General features: G+C 47.8%; 1 protein-coding gene across 1 annotated transcript in view; it reads right to left on the bottom strand.

Annotated features, from left to right (window-relative positions):
* SLC6A12 (solute carrier family 6 (neurotransmitter transporter), member 12) overlaps positions 1 to 9,875 on the bottom strand; it is a 50,063-nt gene that overhangs the window by 8,487 nt on the left and 31,701 nt on the right. The window contains exons 10-13 of the mRNA XM_009332897.1: positions 9,327 to 9,451; positions 8,923 to 9,035; positions 7,634 to 7,771; positions 6,083 to 6,185 (exon numbers count right to left, since the gene is read on the bottom strand). Of these exons, the coding sequence (XP_009331172.1) occupies positions 6,083 to 6,185; positions 7,634 to 7,771; positions 8,923 to 9,035; positions 9,327 to 9,451 (479 nt within the window). The remainder of the gene's footprint in view (positions 1 to 6,082; positions 6,186 to 7,633; positions 7,772 to 8,922; positions 9,036 to 9,326; positions 9,452 to 9,875) is intronic.

Genomic DNA, 9,875 nt, shown 5'->3' with positions numbered 1-9,875 from the left:
GGCTTCCAGCTCCTCCCAGCTGCGTGCATTGATGTAGATGCACTTCACTTGGGCTATTGATCCTGCCACCTTTGTGGGGGGAGAAGCCCTAATTCCTACGTGACCATTCTCAGGCACTTCCATGGTTTCTAACACATCCATAACCTTTGCTGCTGCATGGATCTCCATCCCCTACCTCCAGTGAGATGGCAGACCGAAGGACCTCTCTAGCACACCATCCCTCCAACATTGGTGTGCCACCTCCAGGCTTATTTCCAGCGAGCTTGGTTTTATGCCTTTCCCCCTTCAAATCTCGTTCAAAGCTCTTTCAACGAGCCCTGCTAACTCCTGTGCAAAGATCCTTTTCCCCCTTTGAGACAGGTGTACCCCATCTGTTGCCAGCAGGCCTCGTGTCGTTTAGACCAACCCATGATGAAAAAACCCAAAATTCTACTGGTGACACCAGGCTCGGAGCCAGGTACTGATTTGCTGGCTTTTTCTGTTTCCGCCCTCATAATTCCCTGCAACTGGAAGGACAGAGGAGAACACTACTTGTGCTTCTCATCCCTTAACCAGTCGTCCCGAAGCCCTGAAGTCTCTCTTGATTGCCCTCAGACTTCTTGTTGCAACTTCACCGCTGCCTACCTGAAAAATCAATAATGGATAGTAATCTGAGGGCTGTACCAGGGTAGGAAGCTTTCTCTTCACATCTTTAACCCGGGCCCCAGGGAGGCAGCAGACTTCCCGAAGAAGTGGGTCCAGTCTGCATGTTGGGCTTTCTGTTCCCTTCAGAAGAGAGTCTTCAAGGAACAAGAGCCTAATGTTGGCCAAAAAGAAATGTAAAATTAAGAAGAATCAAAAAGTCATTCATAAGATGCCCTAACTTTTTCCTAACTAGAGCTAACCAGAGGTATTATATCAGACTGCCTCAGGTAAAATAGATTAACAATATTAGACAAAAAAATGGAGCTAGACTGTCCGTAGAAAGGGTTACCAATTAAGCACCTGTGGGATGAAATAATACCATATTTGTCTTATTGAAGTTTAATCACAGTGCTTAGCTGATAAAGAGCTCTGCCTTTAGGGGTATTTATCCCACTGTGAACTCGAGGTCATGCCACAGTTCCCACCTGCAAGCATGATGATGCTTCTTTGCATCTTAACACCAGAAGGCTGGGCTGGGAAAAATATATGCCTAGAGGACTGGTCACACTTGCGAGTGTTTGGGGTTTGGTGACTTTTATTTTGGTTTGTGTTTTTTATGTGTTAGAATTAAATTGCCATATTGTGTTTCCTTTAAATATATGAATTCTACAAAAGCACGTTATATGTGCTTTTCTTTTTTGTAATTCTTTGCATTATTTTTTATATCCCATGACTAATGTTTGCAGGAAAGCTCTTTTAAACCCAGCTTTTTTAAATATTTAGGATGGGGAGAGCAGGTTCTTTGAACACCTCATGGTTCCCATCTTGAGTTGGCAATTTAACAAGTAGCCTTAAGCAAAGACAACAAGGTCTTGTGTGGGAACCCAGCCTGCACCAGAGAACAGAACCCTAAAACTTCCAAGCTGTAAATATCATGAGGCTTATCTGAAGCATTTGTGAAAATATACTGGGGAAGAAAGGGAGATGGTATAAAAAAATTATTTTGCCAAAAAGCCAAAATCTTCCACAGGGTGAAGAAAAAAGGAGAGCTATAAATGATGCGACTTGCAGCTTAGAATATGAGCATAGCACAGTCTCTTAAACCATACAGTGTTTCTACAGAAACACACTGTGATGTCAGACATATGACAGATAAATTCGTTCGGAATACAACTTTATTGAAGCCAAAGTTTCACTGCAGATTTGGATCTAGGATCTAGTGGAAGAGACATAGCAATTAAAGAAATACAAAGATGCCAAACAAAAAGAAAGACACAACAGACATCCATCCTCCACCAAGAAAGCAACCCCAAACTTATGTTGTTAGTTACGGTGTGCCTCCACCTGTCCTTATTCCTATTCTCTGTAGCACAACCATCAGGTCCTGCATTTCCACAGCCACTGTGGCAGTCAGTAGGTGATGTGATGAAACACAGTGGGGACTGACATGAACGTCCTCAGAGAGTATATGAACAGGAGGTTTTACGTGATCTACGTTTCACAAGCAGATGAAAAAGTAATGAAGCTTAAGAAGTCATCAGTTCGATCACTCAACATTGGCTTTTTGAGCAAATTAGAAGGTGGAGGATGCGTGCAGTCCTCCTTCCTTCCCAGCACATTAGAAGGATTAGATAAAGCTCCTGCAGAGAAAACCATAAAGATTTCCCCAAAGAGATTTTTGCTGGAATGAACAAAGATGTTTGCTGTTATCCCCAATATCCCAAGACAAGGAAGAATGGTATGCAGGCACAGGGCAGTTATCCATGCGTGCTGGTACCACTTCTCTTGTGCTGACCAATCCCATATACCTTCAAAGCTGTTGCATGCGTTTCTGACAAATCATTTAATTTTGCTACGTAAATTCATGGGAATAAATTTCACATGAACCCAACCAGAGATTTGCTTACATCCTTATATCTTGTCCTTATGGAGCCCTTCTCCTTTTACATAGCTTGTAACAACTGGAAGTGATACCCAAACTGAAAGGGACAAAGATTTTATTTTATTTTTACAATATCCAGAAACAGTGAGTTTCACAGACCTGCTAGTTTGGAATCTATGAAAAAGCCCTCCTTTTAAAAATCTTTTCTCCCAAGCTGCATTTATTTGCATTCATCTATATCAAATTTCATCCGCAGGATTTCAATAGGTGATGACCCCGGCTCTATGCCATAGTGCTACGCTTATATCTGCTCCCTCTCTGTCTCAAACCTGCAGCATCAACACCTGCGCCAAACCTGCGTAAAATGCCAGCAGCAGAGGCGTTGTGGCACTGCATCAACTGCGCACCCTTTGGGTACCAGGTGCACAGAGCAGGCCTCTAATGGTCCATAAATAAGTGTGTAAGATTGCCTGTAGCCGGTACACCCGAGAGGATAAAGCACACACAACCAGAGCAAGCCCAACAGGCAGAATCCAGGCAGAAGGAGGCTGCCACTTCTGGTAGCCACGCTGCAAGTGAGCAAGAGAATGAGAGGAAGATTTATACCAGCACAACACGCGTTCACTCTAGGGCCACCCACAGGTACCCGCTGGCATCATTTTACTTTAGCTTTGTAAACAGTCCTAATGGTTTCAGCCCTGGCTCTCCTGCAGCGATGGAGGCACTCACTGTCTCCTGGAAGAGCTAATCCTAATGTCCATGCTGTGACCGCCTGGAAAATATCCTCCCTGCAGCATATTTCGGTGGCATCATGTTGTGAATCCCAGTGCTCAAAACCCATGCCTGCTTATATGAGGGCTGCCTGTCGCAAAGGGAGAGGGGAGAAGGGGGGAAAAAAAAAAAACAAAAGCCTCCAGCACTCCCCTCTGGGGAATGTGATCAGCAGGTCTGATGCCACGCGATCCTTTCACAGGCAGAGAGCAGTACACGAGGAAATCCTCAGGTCTTTGCGAGAGCAGCTGCCTGGCAGCAGAGGGAAGCTGCCAAGTGGTGGGTGGTTGGTGTATGTGCTGGGAGAGGGGGAACTCAGAACACGTATTTGTGTTAGCAAAAATACTGTATTTCTTCACAGTGTAAGCAAGAGGCTCATCCCTGCCAATTCTGAGGCTGGGGAAAAAAAACATTAATTGGCACCAGGCACTTTTTTTTCTACTAAGATGCCTCACCTTGGCCCTCTGACTACATTTTGGACCAGAATCAGCCTGATGGATGGAAAGCAGAACATCAAGAGGGTAAAATCCCACTGTGTGGAGTGGGGCAAATGAACCCATGGTAGTGAGAGAAAGGGCCATTTCTCAGTCCCCAGCTGCTCCATCCCACTTCCAGGCTGCTGGGGCAGCATCACCTCTCCTGCTGTTCATTATCTGCCATTGCTCCTCTCCATGGGTCATCGGAAAAGGCATGTGGCCTGTGTGACCGTAAAAATGGCAGGGGGGCTCTGTACATTAAAGCATAATTCAGTTTAATGTAACCAAGCATGGTGATGAAGCCCTGTCACAGATGGATGGGAATTTCCATACCCCTATAAATCCCACAGGGACTGAGTAGAAGGCGACTCTAAATTAAAATCTGGCCAGGGTCTGGTATTGCAAGCTCTCTGGTGAGCTTCCCTTGCAGGACACCTCTCTAGAATAAACCTCTCTTACAGGTCTGCTTCTCTTGCATTCCCCGGAGGTCAAGCTCAAGCAGCTGGACCTGCTACCATTTCAGTAAGAGAAGAGTCCATCCAGACTAGCAATTGGCTCCTGCTGTACATAAAGCATTTGGAGAAACTGATAACCCCTTCAGCAGCAACTGCACTACAGCCAATGCAACCTCTGTAAAACTGTAGGCACCAAAGAGAGCACACAGGGACCGACTGTTCACTGTCTTTTCTAAAATAAGACAAAGGTGGCAACAAATGAAATTAGCAGGTGGCAGATTCAAAACAAGTAAAAGAGAGTGACTCCTCACACAACACCTGACCAAGCCACGGAGCTCCTTTCCGCAGCGTTTTGTGGGTGATAAAGTCTTACCTGACTCAACTGGAAAAATTAACAGAAGATAAATAAACAGATTTTACTTCTGGCTCTGGAAATCCCTGGGCAACAAGCTGAGTATTGCATCTGGCTCCAGGACCCCCAGCACGAGAAAGACATGGACCTGTTAGAGTGGGTTCAGAGAAGGGCCCTGAAAATGATCAGAGGACTGGAACACCTCTCCTGTGAAAAAGGCTGAGAGGGTTGGGGTTGTTCAGCCTGGAGATGAGAAGGCTCCAGGGAGACCTTATTGCGGCCTTTCAATATATAAAGGGGGCTTGTAAGAAAGACAGAGAGAGACTTTTTACTAGGGCTTGTAGTGACAGGACAAGGGGTAACAGTTTTAAACTGAAAGAGGGTAGATTCAGATTGGATATAAGGAAGCAATTTTCTACTGTGAGGGTGCTGAGACACTGGAACAGGTTGCCCAGAGAAGTTGTGGATGACCATCATTGCAAGTGTTCAAGGTCAGGTTGGACAGGGCTTTGAGCAACCTGATCTAGTGAAAGATGTCCCTGCCCATGGCAGGGTGGTTGGACTAGATGACCTTTAAAGGTCCCTTCCAACCCAAACCATTCTATGGTTCTATAAGTTGTTAGAAGCTGGAAGAATATTCACAGAAAGTATCATTGCTAACTTTTCTGCTGTTATACTCCTTCCTGAGCATCCACTCCTGGCCATTGAAAGAGACACAACATGATGCTCATGCCTGCAATCTTTTCCTTAGGTTAGGATGGCCACGCTGCTTGGCATAGCTAGGTGCCAAGAGATGCGTGATTGTGGGATGTTGAGGGTCTGGTCTAAGCTGGCATCTACTATAGCTTTGCACGATCCTTACAGGTACTGAGCTCCTGTAGCTCCATGAAGCTAAGAGAGAGCAGCTGCTCTGCATCACACACAACTAGACCCTTTGCCCGAAAACCGTCAGCCTCGATGTGAGCTTCAGGGAGGTGAACTGCAGCCTGTGTGCTCAGGCACCATTCAGCAGGGAAGAGATCTCCTGTAGGTTATCACAGGATACTCTTCTTACTGCACAGACTAACAAGCAGTTGGTTTCCTTCTTTTAGGAGTGCCATCACAGCCCATGCAAACAGGAGGCGTGTATCGTCGCAGAAGTAACACACAGCAAGTCTGCATCCCAGCATTTTGTGTTAAATTAACTGACAGGACTAAACTAAAAGCACAATGTAAGCAGACAGTAACAGAGACCGAAGAACAGCAGTCACTTCTCTAAAGCTGATTTTCTAATTCAAAGGGCAGATAGGAAGAGCAGAAAGGTAGTTCAACATGAGGAACCTTCAGAGAGAGAAAAACCATTCCTACTCTAAATGTGGAGCAATTCAGAAACATTGCAAGGAAGCACAGTGGAAACCAGACAAGAAAGAGGGTAATTACAGCATTTCTTTACCCCCTAAGGATCTTTCCTATCCACTCCCACTTCCCAACCCCACATCCTTGCCTTGAGAAAGAGGAACACAGGTTTTTGTTCTCCACTTACCATACACCCATCCTACACAGATGACTTCAAAAATGGCCAGGAAGAGCAGGCATGTGCCGCTGGCAGCATAGTAGTCAAAGAGCTGGAAGATGTACATCCCACCCTGTTGAAGAGGTAGAGAAAAGAGAGCCATGGCAGGACTATTCCAATGTGAAGGAAAAATGACTGAGGCAAGCAGAATAGCAGAAACACTGCATCTAGAGCAGGTGGGAGAAGGAGAAGAGCCTTCTCTTGGGGCTGCCCGCACTCTGTCCCAAAAAGACAGTCAGGCCTGGCAGCAGGAGAGCATTTAATGCCCATTTTATGCTACTGCTGGGCTAGTCTGGTTTCTATGCTCATAGGAGCAGAAGCCAGTTTGGTTGCTTATTTTAAATCGGTTAGCAAGTTTCTAGCATCATTTCAAAATGCCATGTAGCCGTGCAGAACTTTGCACCCAAGAAATTGGGGTCCTGAGGATCAGGACATTCAGATACCTCATTTTAGGTGCATCCATCTTTACATATTGCTCAAGGTCCAAGCCCTGCGATGGCAGAGACAGGTGGCTTCCCTGCTGCCTCTGCCTTCAAGCTGAGCCCTGCATAGTTGCCATCAGCTACCTCTACAGGTCAGTGGATGACTCCTCTCTCATACTTTCATGTGTTTTCTCAAAGAGAAAGCCCCTCCAATACAAGTCAAGCAGATGCTTTCAAATACTGCTGAAGGGCACTAGACACTGCTAGAGTAGCAGAGCTACTTCATCCCACTACTTATGAGGTGACATCCTGCAATGATGGGAGTAGATGCCTCCATGCAAGATGGCATGCAAAAGCCATGGGAACCCTTAATGCAGCTTCACTCAAAGCTCTCTCGATCACAGTGGGAGCTGCCTTCAGCAAATCTTTAGCCAGGATCCTGTTGGAGGATCATTCAGCAGTGCCCAAGAGGTTTATCAGGAATTATGTGTCACTACACAGCACATGGAGACAACACAGAGGAGTGCTAAGACCCCCACCCAAGCATGCGGTATGCACGCACAGTGCAGCACAGCACACCCCTGTGCAGGAAGAGGTGCTTGGCTATTAGCTGCAGGGCAGGGTAAACACCCTGTGCATAGCATCGCACCAACACAGCTCTGCTGCTTCTGGTCCCGGGGATCACAGGCTCCCCTCTAACTCAGGCAGGGTTACAGTGCAGCCATTACCCATGACCTTCCCTCCCGCTGCTCTACTTCTTGTGGAAAGCAGCCAGCAAATGATCACTGCCCTTAGAAGAGCTTCTGCTTGTGCAGCTCAGCTTGTTTTAGCCACCAGGCCTGGTATTTGCACAAAGCTGTATGTCAGGCAGCTTCTCTGGGCTGCAGGACCATCACTCTGGAAGGCTCAGTTATGTAGCGAGTACACTAGCATCACGCAGAGTAAAAGCAGCACCGGCTGTGAGAGACACTAGTTAATGCATTAGAAATGAAGGATAATTAACAGCATCAAAGACGAGCTTGCTGTCTCTACCCACTCCTCCAGAGCAGTCCAGCGGGGTTTCTGGTGCTCAGCTGTGCCCCAGCTACTCCTTTCTTACCTCAGTGACCAGCAATAAGCCCAGCAGGTAGCATATGACTGCAATGGCCAGGATCAGCAGCTCCCGACGCCCCTTCTTCCGAAACACTCCCGGGAACATGTCAATAACAGCTGTCACCATGCTTTCCACACAGACGAACTGCAGAAGAAGACAGGTTAGAAAAAGCAGTGTCTCCCCTTCCCCAAGCACACATTCCCTCTCACTGTCCTTTTTTCCTCCAGCCACCCAAATCCTTATTTTTTTGTTTCCTCTCTTTGTCTGCCTTGCTTCCACCAAGGGCCAGCTGCAACTGCTAGGGCCCCAAACACAGCTCAGTATATCAGTGAGGTCTCCTCTGGAGCTGCAGACCTAAGGGGTTAAAAGTACAGCCCCATATTGGGAAGATGAACTGTGAGATGTGCGATGAATTGCCTCAAACCCAACAGAACATGCAAAACATGCCATGACTGCCTGGGACAACCCAGTAGAGCGGGTGGCTGGGGGTCCTGCAGGTGAATTGCTGGCTTTCGGGGCTGACTGTGGGGCAGGACGCCTGCTCATCACCTCATGGCTCTTGGTCCTGCAGCGTACGTCACCCATGGGATTCATAAGAGAACATCAGCCATTGCTGGGACAGCCCAGCCAGCATGAAGCAGAGCTATAAGAGAGATGAGGCAGGAGGGGACCTCGACCCAGAGAAACAGAGGAAAGAGAGCTCATTCTCCAGGTGCAGGGGCTGAGGTGCTGCAAAGTGGAGCCTGAGCAGAGCACCCTGCCTGGCAGGCATGCTGGGACACCCCCTGCTCCCCTCGTGCTGGCTTGCCAGGGTTGCACACTGCACTCTGCAGGGTGCTTTGCTGGGTTTTGCTCCTGGCATAACAGGGATATGGGAGGGTAAGAGATGGGCACACCAGTGAGGAGAGCACACAGGGATTGCTCTGGTGAGATGCAGCTGGGAGAAAACAGTCCCATTCCCCTTCCCAGACTTCCCTGCTCCATGCTGGGCCTCACTCTGCAGTGTGCAAGGTTTCGGTGCTGGCACAGAGGTGGGAGGTAATGTAGCTGGGACACCCTCACGTACACACAGGGAGAAGGATGCCAAACAGAGATGCCACCACACATAATCACTGGCCTCCCATTGGCCCTGGCTCTGAGCTCCCACACTGTGAAAGTGTTGCGGACAATGTGGAGAACGTATTTGAGGTACCATCAAAGCACATAACCACCTTATCCTTTCCCATGGCCTTGGGGAGTGCTCAGGGTGGGGACAGACTCCTGGGTTTTAGACGAGGAGGGTGTGTTTGCTGTACCTGGCTGTCCAGTCCCAAGAAGATCAGCATGAGGAAGAAGAGGCAGGACCAGAGCTGAGACACGGGCATCATTGTTACTGCCATTGGATACGCTATGAAAGCCAGGCCGGGACCTGCCAACAGACCGCAGGATGACCACGAGAGCCCCACACACCACTGCCTGCCACCACCACCCTGCAGCACAGAGTGAGCTCACATACAGCTTCAGAGCTCACCCCACCATGGCTCCTTGCCCACACAGGGCTGAAAAGACACATTGGGAAGCACTGGTCCTGCAGACCTCGCTGCAGAAGCCCACAGTGATGGAGAATGTAGATAACATCCCATGTTTCACTTCAGAAAAGTCTCCTCCCCCTCAGACTTTCTGTTTTGCCTTGGCTCTGAAGTCTCCTGGAAAAACCTACCTGATTCAGCCACTTCTGCAATGGGTACAGCCTGCTCTCGAGCCATGAAGCCCAGCACAGAGAAAATGGCAAAGCCAGCAACGAAGCTGGTGGCACTGTTCAGGAAGCAGAGCATGATGCAGTCCCTGCAGGGAGGAGACCAGAGAAAGATTGGTGTTTCCCACTGCGTAATGGGTCCACTTGCGATGATGTCTGTACTCAGCTTCCCCAGCCGGACAGCATGGACCAAGGAACAGCAATGCTGCTCTTGAACTCCCTCAGAAGTAAAAAGCTCGAAACAGAACAGAGCCAAAACTCAGCCTACCTACCTTGTACTCCACTGTTCAAGAGCTATAGAACTATAGGTGGCACAGGGAGACATAGGGCACAACCAGTGGCTTGTGAATAGGATGCCACAATAATATACGTAGGGACATGGCAACAAAAAAGTTGACAGAAGTCAAGGGAATAAGAAAAACAAAGAGAAAATGAGGAAAGCAACAAATTAGAAAAGGGAAGAGGTTGCAAAAGTAAACATAGTCAAGAAAGAGAAACATCTGAAAGCATGAA

This window comes from Pygoscelis adeliae, unplaced genomic scaffold (assembly GCF_000699105.1).
Source record: "Pygoscelis adeliae isolate BGI_AS28 unplaced genomic scaffold, ASM69910v1 Scaffold38, whole genome shotgun sequence".
NCBI classification, from domain to species: Eukaryota; Metazoa; Chordata; class Aves; order Sphenisciformes; family Spheniscidae; genus Pygoscelis; species Pygoscelis adeliae.
Note: the sequence above shows the minus strand (reverse complement) of the source record. Positions and strands in the feature narration are given on the sequence as shown.